The sequence below is a fragment of the Manduca sexta genome, chromosome 23, assembly GCF_014839805.1.
Source record: "Manduca sexta isolate Smith_Timp_Sample1 chromosome 23, JHU_Msex_v1.0, whole genome shotgun sequence".
NCBI lineage: Eukaryota > Metazoa > Arthropoda > Insecta > Lepidoptera > Sphingidae > Manduca > Manduca sexta.
In genome coordinates this window covers 7,525,644-7,547,084 of record NC_051137.1, presented here as the reverse complement: position 1 = coordinate 7,547,084, position 21,441 = coordinate 7,525,644, and the positions used below count along the sequence as shown (strand labels likewise).

Here is a 21,441-nt window from a genome sequence, read left to right as displayed (position 1 = left end):
ATCCTTTCCTAAGTTCGAAAGTTTACAAAAGTGCCTTGGTCACTCTAGCGATTTATAAGTGCCATCTATTTAGAAATCAGATTTAAAAAAATCCACTTTGTTCTATGGGAGCATACTATCGGGATAGCTTTAATCTATGATGTGGGTTGTCTGTGTCCCAAATTTTACATAAATCCTTCTAACTATTGCTGCGTTTACTTGTAACATATCGAAATATCAAAATATTATCACAAATTTTCGCATTTATTATATCAGTGAAAAAATATGTGTTTTTATGTTACATAAAAAAAGGCCAAAAATAACTTATATTTAAAAACATGATTATAAGAGTTCCGCGTTAATAAATAAAATACTTTTATAAACACAGGAAAATGCTGTTAAAATATGTACAGCACCATAAGTAACTGGAAACAAAATGGCCCGCTTCTATTGAGTAAACATTTAACGCGTTATTTTTAAAAGCTTGGAGATTTGGGCTAAGATAATCCTGCGGACGTCAATCATCAAAAATCTCGTTCTCTTGCGTATTTATCCATGCAAGTGAATATAAATCAGAATGTCCTTACACTGAAAAGGGGATATATTTTTTTTAATACTGCCATAACGCTTTGCACTTCCATATAGTCCCACAGAACTTTACCAAAATATTACAATAAAAAAATACTAGAAAATTATTTTTTTATGTCACCGTGGAGTCGTCAACCACAATGAACTTTCTAACACGAAACTCCTGCCACGCAATTATGCCACGCTGTCCCTACAAATCTTCTTTTACCTGCCTTTATCCCGCTGCAATGTGGGGTCAGCACAACATACTTTTTCATGCACGTTGCAGAAACGATTTGTCTGAGTTTACGACCGGCCGCTAACACTCCCCGGAGTATCCAATCGCGGGAAAATTGTGTTATAAAAACCCACAAAAGTGGCTTGCACTAGTTGTATGTTTGCTTATCTCTCCGGGGATGAAGTAAGCTTATGTCAGGTTGCATTAAGTATAAATTTTGTGACGTTCGACGGTGAATTAGAAAATTTCTGCTTCAAATTTTGATGTAATAATGAACATGTGGCGTTTTAACATATTGGTGTAGGTTGCTCTACGAGTAGCGATTCGCATTGTGATCGTCAGTGCATAATAATAGGATGCCTTATAAAGTTGGACAGCATACATTTTGCTCTGAATCCGTACAAAAGCATTATAACATGATTATAATATTTCAGTATTAAATATCGGAACTCACCTTTAAATTAGATTGTCGGCAGGGAAAAGCAGCTATATAATAATACAATGCGGTTGCCAAGCCGCTCACTGAATTACAGTGGGTGCGTTGTCGCTGTCCTATTGTACTCAGAGCAAGCCCGGGATAATATACGAATCTTTTATTCAAGTGCCCTGGCCCCCGAACGCCACAAGAAAATAACAAAGATGAAGTCAACATTCATTGTGGCACTCTCAATAGGATTTTGACGGATCTGTAGGGCCTAGCCAGAAACAATAATAAATACATTTGGATGTATTTGGTTTTTAGAGCCACTTTTAAAGGCCGTTTTCATTCTGTAGTGTTTATTTTTAAATACGGTTTTTGTTCGCATTTCTGAAAGCGTAAATAAAATAGGCTTTACTATTTATTAGGTTACAAGGTGATAATAGATTTTAGCCTATTGTTTAACTTGTGGTCAACGCCTTATGTATTTATTTTTCCGAACCCAATTTTGAAAATGCACAGTCGAATAAAAAACTTTAATTTAAAGCGATAACACTTTTTTCAGTCCAGATAGAAATAACGTATTCGTAAACAAATGTTGAATTTTACGTCTCGTGAATAAATATCCAGCTGTTATTTATTTATTTTACAGTTAAATAAATACATAATTAGTTTCATTAGCAATCCTAATGGGGCATGTTCCATAAACATGAAAATATTTTCATCTTTTCGGACCGCCCGGGACGGGCGCGCAGTGGTGTGCGTGCTTCCCTCTTTATTTACATTTAAATCACAAAATTGCTTTAGTAATACCATGTCTTATTACTTTTAATATACGTTATTAATAAGGGCGGTTTTCTTGAATAACTAAGGTAAAGGTACCATTGATGGCTCACCTTATTTAAAATCTTCATAAAATCGTTGAAACATTTGATAAAATTGCAATATTTTAATGATAAAGAAACAAACAACAAAAAATTATGCTTTTTGTATTACATCGCCAATTTTCTTTTTCCATAAAATGGATGATGGGCTATAGTAGGAACGTATTTTGCTAGCTTAAATACAAATTCTATAAACTTTAACGGATTTTTTTACTCATAACGTATTTAAAGACAGTTTTATATTACAAAAAATAACAATTAAAACCTTGTCCGTGGTCTACAAAAATATCCTAAAATTTTATGAAAAATATAAATAAAATATTCATTCATATTCATGATCCAGCATAATATTAAACAACAATATTGCAATAAATCGGATGAATTTCCCGCCATTGTTTTTGTTTGTTTGAGAAACATGTGGTGAGCCATGATTGGAACACTTCACTTGAGTTCAATAAAATATTGTGATAATATAACAAAAGACAAAAAAACAATAAAAGTAAATGATCAACAGACTAGATATGTTGTTGTAATTGTTAAAACAACGATGTAAGTTTTTTTTTATTTTTTACTAGTTTACTTCATGGAAATAGTAATTTGGCCACCGTCAGGAGCAACTAAAGGAAAAAGTTCAGCTATTTTGAAAATGGCACTGCCATTTTCAAAATTGGAAGCAGTCGCAGATGCAATTTGGTTTGTGATCGAAGAGATATAAACCAACATAATAGAAATTGTAATAGTCGGGTAATGTTTTACTAGGAATAACTGGACTATGTTTGGTCATCCTACCTTAATAAATGATTACAGCCAGAAGTTTTTGGCATTTTTTATACAAAAATAATTATCATTTTTTATGTGATTCATATTGTGTAAATCACTGTGTTGTGATTATAACTAATTTGAATATACCAAATATTGACTGGCGGTATCTACGCGTAAATAACAAAGTATGACTCATTCACTTACTACGACATATAGTTGGGTTTAAAATCTTGCAGGTTCCGTAATAATAATAATATCAGCCCTGTATTATATACTTGCCCACTGCTGAGCACGGGCCTCCTCTACTACTGAGAGGGATTAGGCCTTAAGTCCACCACGCTGGCCTAGTGCGGATTGGTAGACTTCACACACCTTCGAAATTCCTATAGAGAACTTCTCAGATGTACAGGTTTCCTCACGATGTTTTCCTTCACCGTTAGAACAATATATTTACCCTAGAAAAGATTTTATAAAATTGAATATTTAGAAAACAATCTAACGCTACCCGTTGTTCTGTACATAGTTGTAAATACCTTAACGCAACATCCTACCCAAGCACCGGGTACCCTGAGATGTCCATCAACCAATACGGAATATTGTCCTCGTCGACAGCGAATGAGTGGATCTCGGGAGCAATGATAGCTTGAAAATTCGTGTAAACCTAATATTCATAAATTGGAAATATACACGGGCAAAATCACAGGGATAAATTATAATACAATAATAATAATATCAGCCCTGTATTATGTTCTGTCCCACTGCTGGGCACGGGCCTACTCTACTACTGAGAGGGAGATAAATTAGTATAAAATAACAATGTAACATCCCAAAAGCAATTCTTCCCAGCACAAGTTTTACTGTATGTACATTGTTTTACATCAGAATCTCGCTAGAAAATAGAAGGTAAAAAATGTTTGTGAAAGTCCATTTTCTTATAGCCCCTTAACCGGAATCGACGGAAGTAGGTTGAGTACAACCTAAAAGGTCGACGATAAAAGAAAAAGTGTCATTGCATTTCTTTAAAAACCTTCCGAAACCAGACGTAAGCAAACGTAAAATCCATAGTTTAATGACTCGTGCACCGATACTATCTAACTTTTCACTTGTCTGTATTTGTAGACTTTCGGAGTTTAAGAATTAACTTCCTCAAGTCCCACTGATTCTGAGTGCCCGCAAAAACATTTTTAATCGCGGCCAACGTCGAAATAAATTTGTTTGTAGGTCACATTATATGCTCAGTTTACATATATATCCATTCCATAGACTATAGTGTGCTGTTAAAAACAACTATTTGTTACGACTCGTAAAACAAATAACATCTTCACAATAAAACTTTACAATAGATTATTATCTCGGCTGTCAGTTCAAGATACTCTGTTATCCGGGAATAATATGAATAGATGGAAGGGTTAATACGCCCGCATCCTTAGAGGTAATTTGTATATGGTATGTATTTCAACATTTCCTTTCAGTAACCTATCCTTCTTTCCGGTTTTGTTCTGCCAAAATTTCACCGAACCACCATTAATCAAATATCAGAGTTATCATCGTTCCGATGTACTTCGCTCCCGATATACTATTTAACACGGCCTTAATCATTATTCCTTGTATGCAATGTTTGCGATTGAATAATTTATACGTTGTCTATAGATAGACTGTTGGGATGGCTTTGTATTACATATAAGTAGATTCGTTACGCAACAACTGTAACAAGATATTAAGGTATTTGCCGGTACACTGCTCCATTGCGGCGAACGTAAGCATATTACTGTGATGTAGTGGTTAGTGTAAAGCATTGTAAGATGTTTGGCCAGCGAGATGGCTGAATTGGCTACTTGTTGTTAAAGTACATATCTTTGAGGACGGAATATGTTGTCGAAGATAATAGATTGGTGCCGGCGAGTCAGCAGAGTGGCCGGTCGGTTTACACTGCACACACTGAATGAACACAATATTGTCCTCTGCGACCCATATACAATAATAATATACATATTTTCGGCACAATATTGTCATATCTATGCCTGAGCGGCGGCCATTGTGTTGTATTTACGTAGTGCAATATTGTAATAGCTCTTTCCCATTGTGACAGTTACTACACTGCACCGGCAGTTCCGAATGCTAATTCGCGGACCTAATTATAATATGTCAACCGTTTTATTTATAATAATAATTAATTATTACATAGATCTGATATATTACACTAGGGCGTCATATAGAATAAGTAGGTCATAGAAGATTGTTTACCTCTGTCATAGTCGACTGCGTAGGCATTTTATGCACTGTATTACGAATTTCGTACAGTAGCATGTAGCACAATTATTTAAAGAATTGTTGAAGTTATTCGGAATGAAAATGTACCTCGCTCAGGGAATTCAAGTTTTGACTATATTTTATTTCACTTCTAATTTATTATGTTCCTGAACAAAAGCATCTTTATGATTGCGAAGAATACTATTAATAATTGATGCACATTTATCTCTATTACTAAATTAATTATACCGTCACATCTTTCATCTTGCAAACTTTTATAGCAACTGCTGTAAAGTTTCGGGTTAAGAAATTATTCCTTGAAAGAGTCCATGAATACTTTATAACAAGTACGTAGCCACTGCTTTGAAAAACAGATAAGATGTAGGTGAATTTTATAAAATTTTAACCGTTCTTAATCTTGAAAACGACTGAAAAGAATTTCACCCTTTTTACATTCAAAGATTACAAAGAGTTATTTGAAAAGATAATTTAAAAACTTAATTTAATGCTGTTGAATTCCATTAGCCAGGCTGTTTGTGGAGCAATGCGGTTAGACGCAAACCTTATTTTTGTGGTGAATTTACTGCAACAGCGACAGGCAAAAGTCTTGCGATGGATAGTGTAAAATAAAGGTAACGTTTCATGGCACTACTGGTGACAATATTTAATATACAATGTTTATATATTTATCTCCAATTGGCAATTAACAATGAAACACATTCATCCTAATATAAAGCACATGAGCCACTAAAAGAGTATAGTAAAGTGCAATAACATTAATTTCTGCTCTCTCGTTACGTGGATGAACGTGCATCTAAATTATACAAGGATATCCCGTAACGCCGGCAAACGATATTGTTCGCGGTTTTGGTTTATGCGCATACCAAATTAAGTCCACTATCTTTATTTTAATCTATGAAATGGACGAAACCTTTGTTTAGATTGTCCACGGGCACAGTGAAACAGTTATAGCGTATAAGCGACAAAGCGTTCTAACCTAACTATATTAACTATTGCCGGGATGGAAATTGTTGAAACAGCACAAACGTAATGGGCCGAATAAATTAACGATGGGGACGTGTAACTAATAGGAGAGACGGGGTTTCTGCTCTACGGTTGAAACTTACTGACCACATTGTTGAATGAGTTTGAAGGGTAAAGTCGTCCGATATTTAGCTCGGCGTGGACATTGTGCGCACTCCACCAACGCCGAAAATACTTGGCCGCTATAACAAATATCAGTTTGCTTCACCGGACCGAGCGGTATTTGCCATCGTAGAATTTTATGTGGTCACATAATTTCGGTTCCGCCTATTCCGAATCATCGTAATTCAACGTGCTAACACTTGCGTTACGTTTATATATGGCTGAGCAACGTGTTTTTATTTCATTGTGATTTAACATAATTATTGTTTTTTTCTTTTTTTATAGAAAAATCTTTTTCTTTTGTCGTGTTTTGCGAAATATTTATTTGTCTAAAGCACATTACAAACGCAAATGCCTGAACTGCTACGTAATGAAATTCCACGTGGCGAGTATAAAGTCGATCATGTACTTAGTTATTAACGACTACGGACTATGGTCTTGTACCGTAACCGCAAGTCTTGCGTGATTTCCTTTGTTTTCTCAAGAATAATCGCGGTGGCCCTCGGGACGAAGCCAACGAGCCTCGGTAAAATTAACTGCTAACATTTTATTTACATTGTAAACAAGACCATCGTTTTCTATTATGAGGATATTTTTTACGATTTTTCACGAAGCCTTAGCTATAAAACCGCCAATACCTGTTTAAAATCTAGGTCATGCCCCGAACTTCAATTTTAAGGTATACAATCGTAATAACGGGTGAACGAAGTTTTAAGCTCTTTTTAAAAAACATTCAGACGTACTGTTGTTCAGTAAGAATCAATAACGGGGAAGAATCGGGTCATAATATTCATTTTATGTGAAAGTGAACAGGCACCGAAGTTTGTTACGTCGTCAGACAATAATAGCCCTAGTCTGAGTCAATATCAAAACTACTTTATTTGAAGAGGTCGCTAAAGGCGTGAACAAATATCACCAATATGTGGTTAAAGTATGATGTACATATATACTTTACAGATATACTTTAAGACGAAGATTACTCAAGTCGTTAACCTTTTTATTATAAAATATTAATATTCAATTATAAATTTGAGATAGTACATAAAGTTAAAAGTTAAGTTGACCTCGTAACCGTATGTCCGTATATTAAGGTTGAACTAGACACATTGGTATCTTGTGAGTTTTTTGAAACTTATTCCAGGTAGCTTTTTGTTGTTGTTATACTCAGCTCAACTGCTGACTCTTGACTTTCTACATAAATCTGACATTGCAGAACCATATTGTAGAACTATAGATAGTTCCCCAAAGATGTAATTTGTATCCCAATATGAGTCAAGACTATGTATGTGTGTTTAAGAAGTAAACAATTCTTGGCTAGCGTGTTCGAGATGGATTATAATTACGCGGATCCCGTCAGGAACCACTGGATATGGGTTGATCAATTACCTCCAAATTCTTCGAATAATTACTTTATATGTTTATCTATTTATGTATAGTTAGCCAAAAGTAACTGAACAAATTAATAAATTCAAATTGCCTCTAAACCTTTGTGTCCTTATCAAATATCATTTATTTATTCACTAAATAAAATTTCACATGGTTAACTTTATTCAAGTCAAAGAAATAATAATATTTCGATTGATGTAAATGTGTAGAAGTAAGTTTTGAATTTGTACTTTTGTGGGTGTTTGTACATTATATTGGAGGACATAAAGTATTCAAAAATTCATTGAGAATTTTTCCCAAGGGAACTCGTTGCCTCTTCCCTACACGGATCTTGACTCCATCTGTTCAATATTCCTTTGTTAAAACTAACTTTGCGAATATAAGCTGCAGTTTCCTGATATTAAACACCTTATATCCAAGTAAACATCGTACTGCACAATAATTTGCATTAACATGGAGTGTACTATCACCGCAGATTACGTTGGCTTCGAGAAATCGTTTTAATCTGGTTGACTTCATGATTGAGTAATCCGTTGAATCTTAGATGGATAAAGTATTAGTGGCAATGAATAACATTTTACTGTGAGGGAGTATTATTAAATGTGGGTACATGAAGAAAAAGCATACCAGAACTTATTTTTTGTAGTATTGGTAGTAAAAAGTAATTATATAAATTAAAAACTTTTTCGAAAATAAGTGACATTATATTTGAGTAGCGCGTTGGTTATATTTTTAATAAATTTATTTGTAAAATCAATTACATACTTAGCAATGTTAAAATGTCCAATAACAGAGCCGTAATGAACCAATTAGTGGTAATAATGGAAAGAAAAATAAAAAAGCACATGAAAAGACTTGACAAAAGCGAAACAAAATAGTGTACTGAAAGTAGCTTTCAATTCAGCGAGTACGCTTTTACGCAAACCTTGTGGCAGGTGTAGTAAGCTTACGAAGGAAACCGTAAAGTTTTCTATAGAAACCTGCAGACCATTGAAAAGAGAGTCAGATTCCTGCATTGTAGAACGAATATTTTTGATGTATTTTACTCATTGAAAATGTAACTAATTTCTGTTAATAAGTAGCTTTTGCTCGCGGCTTCGCCCGCGTGAAGGAGTTGACCGGGATAAAAGTCCCACTATATATTTTCCCGGGATAGTAGCCTATAACCTTCCCAGGGTGTTATACTATCTCCATACCAAATTTTGCTTTCTTATACCACGTCTTACGTCACGTCCCGTTCCCGTGGGAACGGGATAAAAAGTATCCTATGTCCGTCTCATGGTTCTAAGCTTCCTCTCCACCAATTTTCAGCCAAATCGGTTCATCCGCTCTTGAGTTATAAATAGTGTAACTAACGCCGCTTTCTTTTATATATACATAGATGTTGGAAACCCAAAAAGTATGTGCTTTACAAACACTAAGTTAGTTAGTAGTTAATTAATGTTAGTTTTGACGTTTGAATAAATTTTACGACTTTTCGCTCTCATAACACTGTAAAAAATTGCTTGCTTTTTGTTTAATTTGGAAAGTTACCATTTAAAAAAATTAAGTATGAAAAATCTACAAAATATTATTTAGATTGCACAAAATGTGAATTGAATACAATATATCCCACTTTATACTTCAAATATACTGTGTTTATATACTAACTATGATCATATTCAAATTTTTAGAGTATTATTATTAGTACTTAATTTTAATACTATAAGTCTTCACTGTCATAATATTTCGTTTCTAGTAACCACAAAATGTCAACGTCATTTATTTTTTATTAACTTTTGTTGGAACATGTCATTTACTTAACTACTATGTTTTAATAAGAATTTTCTTTTGGAATTCCACGATTTCCTAAAGGATATTTTTCAAATACCTATTGATAGCAAAGAATTTACATATTTACCAATCTTAAAGAATTGTACCAATCAATGCCTACTCAAGGTTCTTTCTATATCGGGAGTAACAAAATCATGTCTTTGATCAGCGGTGAATTAAAAAAGTATAAAAAGAGACAAGGTCGGGCCTTTGGAGATTTCTCGTGTTACGGGATGTAAATCATTGGCGCATTGTTTATTGTTCTGTTTTGTTTCATTTACCGAGATATATTTGTCACACTTTTGTAAAAAGTTTTTTATACCAAACATGTCCCACTGCTGGGGTACATATTTCCACTTTCATCTCTTAAAAGCTTTGGACCACAACTTACCTTATTGCAGTGGTATTCAAAGAGTTTTATGACATTGTCCCTCTGTTAAATGGTATGTTAAAATTAAAGGTATGTTAAATTCGGTAGCTTTTAGTTACAAATAAAAAGAAAACACGAATATGGCAATGCAATTATAGAAATAGTACATTTATGAGACTCGCTATTCATACAACACCGCAAGAACTACATTGAAAACGTAATTACAGAGCGCTGAATATTGTAGCGCGTAAGTAGAGCTGTTGGCTGTTGCTCCATTCGCGTCCTCAAGTCGAATGCTGTAGTACTAAACGATAGGCCACAACTAATTAACACGATTTCCTAGCTGTTTCTTTCCGCATTTGTACGCCCAAAACTTGTTTGTAGCCTTTTTATGAAAATTTGTTGACCTTTTTAATGAATCGTTTCGTATTCAAACACGTAACGGACCTATCCTTGGCGTAACTTTTATTTTTAATTAAGAAAATCTAAAAGCTTGTTCTGTCCGGCGACAACAAAGACGGTTTATCACATCTAGAGCAATCTCCGAGATAATTATGGATGACATGGCCGAATGGCGCGTCGGCTCGGTGCCGGTAGCGATCGCAGCTGCTGTGCCCTATGGCGGTTTTACCGTGTAGCGGCTCGCAGAGCCGAGCGCGTCAAGTGCGGAGCGCGATGTGTCATTTGACGCCTCTGTTGAGTGCCGGCATGCCGCACACAGAGCCGCCCTCCATTCCTTGCATCGACGCTTATGCCGATGACGAAACACATTTGGTGATTAATTGCAATCTTATCAGATTCCAATAGCGTATATTAAACGCACCGATCGCGGCTGACTTAATCGAAGGACCGCTCACCCGAAAGGTGCAAATTAATTACACTGATAGCTGTAGCTCCCGATACCGTAATTTATGGCTATTTGATAATTTGTTTGCCGAAATAATTAATTTATCTTTAAACGTAGATAATTGTTCATTCTAAATGCGTTTGCGGCGCGAATATCTTTCAAAATACGCAGCGCTCGCAAAGCATAAAAACTTTGTAACTCAAAAAACGTAACGAGTGCAGTCTTTTTGAAACAATGTACTCATTTTAGTGTAGTAATTATCATATGTATTTTTTTCTTAAAAATATGTTCGTTGTGCAACAACGTCGTCCCGGCGGGGCTGGCCGTGGGGCGGGCTCGGCGCGGCAGTTCCACTTGGGCAACTCGCCGTCCGCCCGCCTTGCGCGCGCCCGCACTTTTCTGTCGCTCACACACTTCAATGATAGTAATTGGCGAACAATCGGGTGTGAAACTGAAGGAAACATGTGAATCAGTAATATACTATGAGTGATGGTTATATTCATTTAGTTGATATGATTGTGTGTGATAATAATCTTCGTTGATAGTTGAAGTGCGCCATGCGGTGAACCGTCGTTAATACCATCACAACTAACGCGGATATGGTGGACCCGCTGAAGATATTTTGGGTTTTAACAAATAGCACTTACTTGGGTACTGAATTTTTATTATTACCTTATTAAAAATATTTAAATGTTCAGTTATAAAATTTTAAAGCGTTAAATTTATTGATAAATACGGCTGTGGAAATCATTTCATTTCAATAAGAAAATAGAGGATTTTACTAACGTTTACCTTTCAAAAATCTAGTGCAGTGTTTACATCTGACGAATATAAATTAAAGTCGACACATGCTCGCGAATTTGATGTTAGTACATAGTCAGAAGATATAAAAAATAGGCTTTAACTTAATACATTCTGATAAATCCTAATATAACTTGTAAAAGTTATTAAATGTTTTATATATGGTCTATCAATTATATTGTTTTAAAAACTCGATTGTTCTGTACTACCTGTAAACAGCCATTCTTTAGGTTCTTAGTCTTTAGTTTCATTGTCGACACCATACTTTGTGTTCGGGTAATATGACCGAACACCTTAGTTAGCATAAATGGACGCGGCGCATTTACGTAAAAATTGTATTTGGCAATAGCGTTGTAGTTGTAAAACAACCGATTAACGGGGCAGTCGGGTTCAGTCCTCGGTATCTTAACATTAATCTAACATTATCTTAACATTGAACATTAACTTAACATTAAACCTTAACTTTAAGAGTGACGAACATTTGCAAACATTAATTGGTGAGAGACATTAAATAAGTTATCAAAACTCAATACTCTCTTATTAATTACACATTGCACCCTCGCTATTTACTCGTACACTTTGCATTCGCACTTGCTTCATAGTACGAAAATTTATCATTGTCTTATGCTTAATCTTTCTGTTTAAGGCACTGGCTAATAAGGAAAAAACATTCGTGATTTATATCATCAGTGTTTTCACTGTTTTTCGTGGCCTAATTGCTGTTTTCAGGAAAATATATAAAAATACTTCTAAAGCTAAAATCCGAATATCATAATTGGTATTAAAACTGTTGCTATTATTCTTTTCTGCGTTATAACAATGAAAATTGTTACGAGTGAGAGTAAATAAAGTGCAAATTATAATATATTCTATATTAAAATTTTGTAAAAATTCCTGTTGTACAGAAATTGATACTGAACTGAGTTTATAAGTTAAGTATGTTTTAATTAGTTCGCCAGCAGTTTGTAATGTTTTACAGAACTTTGTCGTCTATTTAATCAAAGGGAATAGAAAGTTCGATTTTATATCAAATGTACTTTATTATTAAGTAGTTTTTGGCAAACTTTGCCCGCGTGGACGTACCAAACCTTTACCGCATTTATTTTTTATCTCGGCTTCCCAATGTAATATAACCTTCTTAATTTATGAAGTAGTAGTGGTAGTGTCAATATGAATTGAATTTACAGTTTTATACCAACTGTTTTTTATACATTCATTCTCAGTGGCGTAGTTGTATGCGGTACGGTAAACGGCAACACGGCAATGTGCTGAGTGGGAACGGTGAGAGAGATATTGAGTTCTTTTCCTGTTCAGTATCAGCCTTGAGTCTGAAATTGTACCCGGTAAATGGCAATAGACCCGCCCCCTATTAGATGAGAGGTAACGTTGCTGGCGAAATGTGACTGTGATAACTGAGGAGTTAGTAGTAGTGTTTGGCAGAGGTGCCACCCTCTTAAAAAGTAAATAGGCATGGTGCTTCATGTATAGTTAGCCAGGAATATAAATTAATTAATAATAAAAATACGCCATATTTGCTATGTAAATTTCAATTAGCGAGTCCTAATATTTGCTTATTATTTCTATGTTTTAAGTTAGCTACTACACTGTTAATTATATCTGACCTTAGCTACTACACTGTTAATTATTTCTGGTAAGAAAATATAGTCTAAAAAGCTCTCTCCTAAAATCCGTACGTGTATGTCACGGATCTTTCTCAGAATACGCTTTAGCTTTTGACTAGAATCACGGTACAAATGTGCGCCTTGTACACGGCGACTTCAAGTGAAATGGTATATTGGAATTTAAAAGTGAAACTACAGAATCTTTATCATAAGAAAGGTATTTATTTTAGAATTTCTAAACGTCTTAAATTCTCGGTTGCATGATGTTTCGGATGCTTCCATAAAAAGCCTAGCGTTTTGATATAATAGTCATCAAAGCCACAGTAAGTATTGTGAGTAGTGTGAGTTGCGAATTTCAAATAAATTACGCCCTCCAACCTTCACACTCAACAAATACGTGGTCAATACAGGAACGATATCTTTGATTTATGTATTTAGACATCGAGATAAACAAAATATTTTAACAATTTCATCATGTTGATTTTGTAATTTATGTTTTATACGTACCGTATTGTAGGTATTAGTATCGATGTTGAAATTAAACTAATTTTCGGATTCTATCGCGGTATTAGAATTTTATTTTCTCCCGACGTTTCGAAGACTTTGCAGCCTTCATGGTCACGGGGGGACTGAGGTGTTGTTCATCCGTAAAGTCAAAGTTACAATATCTACCTACATTTTACAATTATACAACTTTTTAAATTTTTTTTAGCTGTTGGTGGTCCGATCTACGCAGAATGAGCTCACAGTGTCTTGAAGTCTGGCAGCCGGTCTTTTGGGTTCCGATTTAATTAAATGTAGAACTGGATCCCAGGCTTGTGCAAGCTTCCAACCATCTTCCCTATTGAAATTAGGATGTTTTTTATTTCAATAGCCTCGCGAATCATCCTAGGCAGGAATCGGTGTTCTTTGGCGAGGATTTGTGGCTTGTCTAGTCGCAGATAATGATTGGCGCCTCCCTCAGAGTGTTCAGCGACTGCAGACTTCGTCGAGCGTCGGTGTTTCACGTCAGCTATATGTTCTTTTACGCGGGTCCCTATATTTCTTTTTGTTTGCCCGATATAAGAGGCCACAGTTGCAATCTATTTTGTATACTCCCGGTTCTTGTAGAGGTATGTGACACTTGACAGGTGGTAAAAATTGACTAATCTTCTTAGGCGGCTTAAAATAAGTTTTTATGGAAGCACGCTTCAGGATGTAGCCAATCTTGTCGGTGACCCCTCGTACATATGGTAATACAACCGGAACACGTTCAACTGTGGCTGGTTTCACTCGGTTTCTGTGACGGCGGCGTGGAATTTGGAGCTTGTTGTCTCGCAGTACTTGCTTGACATGTTGTAGCTCAGCAGCCAGGTGTTTCTCGTCACAGATTCCTTGTGCTCTCTGAAACAAAGATTTGCCCACGGTAGCTAACTGTTTTGGGTGGTGATGAGATTCACCACCCAAAACAGTTAGCTACCGTGCATTACCGTGCATTTGCAAAGTCTTCGAAACGTCGGGAGAAAATAAAATTCTAATACCGCGATAGAATCCGAAAATTAGTTTAATTTCAATGTCTAACATTCGCGTAAACATAAGAAATCATTAGTATCGATGTGTTAGTTTTAAATTCTATGCAAACCATTTACTTCGTGATTAATTGCGTTCTACGTGCATACATTCATGTTTTGTTTAAGTGTTCGGACACTGTTTATTTGTGCTAAACTAACTTGCTCTTATTGATTCGTAGTTATATAATTGAATGTAGCTCAACTTATCTACGAAGTATTGTTAAACTAAGTGTTATCCGCGACTCCGCTCGTCAACCTTTTTAGAAAAAAATATTACTGTGTATTTTATCGATAAAGTTTATAATTTATATTAATGGAGGCCGTTGTCTATGTTGCCAAATGTTATCTTAACTCATTCGGTAGTTTCTGTATGTACTTATAACATCGACATATCTTCACAAACTTTCGCATTTATAAGATTAGTAGGACGCTGCAACCATATATGATATCCCGCACATTGCATTTTAGACCGTTGGCCGTTGCTGTGTTTTTATCTTGCTCTGTTACTTCGCGACAGGCGTTTGTTCGTTCAGATTTATCCCCGGTTTTGTATTGACAGTCTCGTTTAAAACCTGCTCGAATGTTACATAAATTAACGTATTCTTATTTTAGACTGTATTTTATTTCGTATGTAGCATAAATTTGTTTATATAAAATAACTTTTGGTAATGTATGGATAATTATTACAGAAATGCAGATGTAATAATACTTGGTTAATATAAAACTTTTGTAATTTTTTTTTGGTGTGTAAAAACTAGCAATATTTTAAGAAAGATGAAAGTATATTAAAAACATAGCTTTTGCGACCCTCCCCTTAATCAAAAGATTTAAATTATTCGGTTTGAAATTAGCACATATTATTTTTAGTAACCGTAATTCCGCGCAAAATAACACAACAATTCATTTCAACGTAACAAGGACAAACAAAAGCACGAGTAAACAAATGTTATTCGAGAATATACTAATCATAATTGACAATTCCCATAACTAAATCATTTTAATAAACAAAAGTAAAAAAAAAATACATAAAAAAGTCCGGTTATATTTTCTGTTACTAATTAATGACAGCTTATTGACCAGGTTAAATAATTATCTTGATTCAGATAACAATCACTTAAATTGCAAACATTTCTAGGTACCTTGGTACCTTGTACTGTAAACAAATTGTTGGTAATGTGAAGAAAATTATTCACAGATAAATAATAAATATATGTACTTAGATACTTAGGTATAACTAATATTATTTAGTTGTGACCCTTTAGATTCATTATTTACTTTTTACTTAACATAACTCGATGAACCCTTTCATTATTTTTGATTCATCGATAACCCGTTGTCTATTCAGCGTTGCGATAAACCCGATACACGTGTGCCAGCTTTACAGACATGTTGATGAGACAATAACTCAATCGACGAGGTCGGTGTATGTTGCAAATCTAATCGACATAATGCCGACACAATCGGCCAATCCGCGATCATCCAAACCCACTGCTAATGCGTCCTATTGAATGTGAACGTTCACTTCATACTAACGAGATGGTTCTATTTGTAAAATGCGTACGATCTGTAATATTCTAAATTGTGGCTGTGGTTTAACTCGCGGTTTTCACCTCTTATAATAAGCCGTGATGAGCTCAGTTTGATTATAATTAAAAATTCTAACTATCATTAAAGTACTTACTACGAAAATTTTGTTAGACTAATACTTTATCGTAATATTTTATTGCTAAATTGTTATGTGCTTTTATCCGAGTGTTTGTTCATCTTACTGATGGAAATAAAGAATTTATTTATTTATTATCTGTTATATCCGGTTGTAAATTTACATTTCTGTTTTAACTAACCTACATATATTATATAGAAAGTTCCGTGTCCATGCTTATAAGGGCTAAATTACAGCATTCTGAAACAGTTTTTAAGTAGTTGCTCATACTGTCAAGACAGTTTGTACCTTAAGGTTAAGAGTTTATATTTGTTTTTATTAGGAAATTATTCAATGTTAACAAACGCACCTAATAGGCTTAGGAAGCCCGCATATAATTTCATGTTACAATATGGGCCGACCTTTCTTATGAAATAACGTATTATAATGCTAAGTATTCTTAAGAGAAGCCCACATCTAGGTTATTTTAGCTTTGAAGCCTTAAAGATAATTTAACGACATTCAAATGAAACCAATGTTTTTATAAGAGTGGATAACAACAAAATATATAACATTATAACGAGCGAAATATATCAGTAAAATGTTTGGATACGTACATCATGAACGATACAATATATATTTTATATCTCTGTTTGGTGTGTACTTATGTATAACAATGATTCTTAATGCTATAAGTAAACAATTCCAGACCATTATCCGTGATTATGTTGTGATCGTATTTCTCATATCCCATACAAACAAATAGACGATTTTCTTATGAATACCTAATAAATGAGTCTGAAGTAATGGCCGTAAAAATATATGTGTGGAGTATGAAATATTTGGACTTTTATTGATGACCTGTCAACTTATGCATACGGGGTTTTTCCACAAATAGTGAAGATAATATTATACATATCAATAATATATATTGTTTATATACATTCGTTGCTTTTATACTCATACTATTTTAAAACAATTATATGAAAAATATTTAATTAAGGAGAACGTAATACCTATATAGAAAGCATTGTTCATTGTTAACCCACTGAAAGCGAGTTTATTAGCTCTCTACATTTTATTAGTATGCATCATCGCAATTTTATATCACATTTCCATTCTCTTGTAAAGTTCACTCAGTTTAAGTGCAAGGACGGCTCTACCGTGAAACCGTGGCTCTATTGCCGATATTTTACTTAATACATACAGATCGCGGCAAAAACTCGGTGACCTCAATAAGAATCACTTCTGCCCACTGCCATGGGGTTCACACTTCACACCAATAAATACAGTCTTTCATTTCTTAAGCGGCAAACTGAACGCTTAATTGGCCTCTTGTTTGACGACTAACGCGGGGGCAATTAAAATATATCTCAAAGGTCTTGAAGGCGAGCAAAACTTAAAAATAGCAAAAACAATTAATTTTCCTTCCGTGTTTTTTTCTTTTTCCTCCTGCCCCTATTTCAATGTGAAGGCGGCACAGCTTATTTGAAAAATATTGCAAAAATTAACTTACTGACGTGACCTGTGTCAGAAACTGTCACAAAAGTTGCCTGTCCTGGAATTCGACTCCAGGGTCTCTAGTTGTATAGCTTACGTTACCACTACACTAAGTATTCCGGTGTATATTTTATTAAGTTTAAATAGGCAGTGTGTTTGGACTTAAAAGAAATTCTTTGTTCTCCGTGTAGACACTACAAACGGTTGATCTGTGTCACAAGCTTCTTTCTGCAGTTTCATTATTTTAAGGACGTACGTTACGAGGGGCATACAAATTTCTATGCTTTGCCGTTGACCTAACTAGTCTAGTTATTAAGGCCTCCGTTATCGCAGTCACCGAGCACGAATTACTAATAACATTTGCAATTACCTTGTTCCCGTTTAATCAATGTTAATATTAGCTAAGTATATATGTATATCCAGCATCATACTTATAGTAGTGATAGGTCTTTTGTGTCCTTAGGACCGCCTGGGTAGGTACTGACGCAATGTTTATTTCTACCGCCAAACATTAATGTGCATGCATTGTTGTGTTCGGGTTTGAAGGGTCTTGTAACCAGCGAAGTTACTGGGCATCATGAGACTAACATTTTATGTCTCGGGGTGACGAAATTAGTAGAACGCCATGAAGTACTTTGTAATTCAAGTTCTGTATGTTACTTTTTATGGACGTATATATGGTGTATCATCAGGCAAGCGGCGTGCTCGTCCCGTCATTCAATTACAACTAAAGACATACTCATAAATGTGAACATATTATTGAGACTTGTGATTTCTCTATCCTTAATGGTTATTGATTTCCACATAACCTGTCGACCCTTATTTCACCCAGAGATATATTTTCGTAAAATCCTTTCTTGGTGAGGGCTACCTGCCTAACTTTGTGGAGTAGTTATTTCATGATTGTTGGGATTACGCGATGAGTATCGCAGTGGCATTTCGCCTTTATTATGTCAATACTAACCTTAAATAAATGAATACGCGGATAAAGACAAAAATATATGTGTATGAATAATTATATTATGGAAAACGTTTTTGTTAATCTATACATTAATTCGGACCTTGTTTAATATTTACTGTCAATTTTCTTATTACTATCCCATAAAACTGGTCTCAAACTCTCAAGTCGCTTTCAAAGAGCGCATAAAATCGTAAAATATTTACTTGTCTTTGTTTAAATCCCAAACCGATTAAATTAATCAATTTTGTTACTATTTTATTTAACAATATGCTTAATGACTGAGACGTTGCTAATCTTTTATCTAATTAAACATGCCTATTGAAACTTCAGCAAAATCTTGAAATTAATCAATTAAATACTTTACCGTTGGTGTTGGCTCGGGTAGATCTAACTCGCCTCTTGCAAAGGATTCTCAACGGTACTATTAAAAAGTAATAAAAAATGGGGCGTAATAAAAAGTCGTAAATTATAAAATTAAATTTAATAAGATCGTGTCATGGAAATCTAAGCATTTTGCTAAAATCCGCTGTTTACGCCTCTTTTTCTTTCTTTTGTTTAGTTTCGCTCCATTTTGCTTATATTTTCAAGATTATATGATTTAAATTCAAGGAAAACTGAGCAAGTCGGTGGCACAAAAATATTTAATTTTCATTTGCTTGTTTGAAAAAAGGTAGGCAACTTTATGAAGCACGGGTTTACTTTTCTTTTTTTACAAAGATTAAATATAAATTTTAATGGTTTTCACTAATTATACAAAAAGGGAAACCGGTGGTATTATAATTTTAGTACGTCAATAATTTAATTTTTAATTTTATAGAAGTAAAATAAATGCGAGCTACCTACGCGCTCATGTGCACAAAACTGTTATAATGTTAAAATAACAAATCGAAATAATTATTACAGTTAAACATTTTATTGCCTTTATAATTCAATATAATTGTACGTGGGGAGCAATTATTCCATATAAATGCGTTAATAACTGCAATCTAGTGATTCATCATTATGGAAACGTGTCAAGAGGGTGTCGCGTCGGTAGCACGCGCCCATACTGCACCGTTTTTTACGGGCGCCCATTCGGTTGCGGCGGCGCGGCGTTCTCACACCACCTTGTTTTCTACGGACGCAGCTTACCTTCCATGTCCGCTACAATATTTGAAATGACAGAATAAATCAAGTAACAGATAGATTTATAAACATAGTTTGTGCGATGTAATTGGATTTATCAATTTCCTTGAACTTAGGAAGCTGTTGTTAGACTTGGATCCAGCGGGACGAATTGTTGCGGCTCAGTAAACTTCCACCCAGAAATTAATTCTATGAACGGATTGATAAATGTTCCTCGATGATAGCGTGTATGCGCTACGTTGAATATTAATTATACAAATTATATCCTTTATAATTACGTATTACATACCGTGATTAGTTAGAGCGTTTAAGTTTCCTTAGCACGAAAAATTAAAGGAAGGAATGCCACTATTTTATCTAATTGTCGGTGTGTTTACTTGTATAATAGGTACATTTTAGCAAAGATACATATTCTGCGCATAAAGGATTCGTTTAAAAATGATAAATGTCATCAACTATAAATCATAAATTATGTATTGGTGAAACGGCCACAACGGTTCTTTCACATGTCAACAATAAATTGAAGACGCCGGCATCCATAACTGCTCGGGTTTGGGACATCAATTCGTCTCAAAAAATTCCACCCATGGGACGAGTTAAAGCGTACTCAGACAACTTTTGAGAGCCACAATTTGTCTGAAGCATTAAAGATGGGTTATAAATATGTCCCCTCTCATTTTGTATGACGCAAGTTCCACACTTTTTCATTTTATAGTTAATGTCACTTTGTAAAGTCCTCAGGACATTCAATGCGTGCGTAGATCGACTGCAATAAAAGAATGTATAGCCAGGTTTTTATTACGCCTGGCGCCCTAAGGATATTTCTGTGGTACATTGTCCGCTGCAATATCAATCTCGGCAGCAGTTATATTATCATTACAACCCTTTTGAGAGGCGCCTCGAGCATTACTACTCCAAAAAATCCGTAACGTTTTTCATATCCTTCGCTCCTCATCTGAATATTATTCGATTGCCAACTGCCTGTGAGGTATGGCGTTCCAGGAAATTGTTTTTTCTTTCGTGAAGAAATATTGAATTGTTTCTTTTTCTTTTACGATTGTGACATTTTAAGATATTTTAAGTTTGTACTTTAGCTTAGCGAGGACACGTAAGTTAATAAAAGTTTTCCTATTTATATAAACTTATATTGCGCTGAATCGAACACTGGACGAAAGAGTTTAGTTTTATCTACCTTCCTTTATTTTGGAGCATGCGGGATTACGAATGATCATTTTGTATTGTTTCCTTGTTCACCTTTGTATCGGTCAATCTGCAGAGCCCCGAATCACAGTAAGATCACATCTAAGAACGGAACGTTGTGGCATATCTAAAACGACCGTGACCATCGCAAGCAGTGGCTCGATTTCCTCAGGGAAATCAACATACAATTTGTTATATTCGTCTATAGTGTTTGGTGATTTTGAATGTCAACATCCATAATTTATTTATAAATTGATAATTTCTTTGTTGTTTGTTCAAATATTGAAAGACCGAATTGTTTACTGAAAATGTTTGTAAATATTCTGCATATAGTAGTTCTTCAAAAAGTTAATTGCGTGCAATGTAGATGTATAAACATAT

At 34.7% G+C, this 21,441-nt stretch overlaps 1 protein-coding gene across 1 annotated transcript in view; it reads left to right on the top strand.

Annotated features, from left to right (window-relative positions):
• The first annotated feature begins 11,008 nt into the window (after positions 1 to 11,008).
• The window catches only part of LOC115445040 (neural-cadherin), a 63,067-nt gene continuing 52,634 nt past the window's right edge, over positions 11,009 to 21,441 (top strand). Inside the window, 1 exon segment of the mRNA XM_037441724.1 lies at positions 11,009 to 11,310. Within this exon segment, the coding sequence (XP_037297621.1) occupies positions 11,259 to 11,310 (52 nt within the window). The 5' untranslated portion in view covers positions 11,009 to 11,258.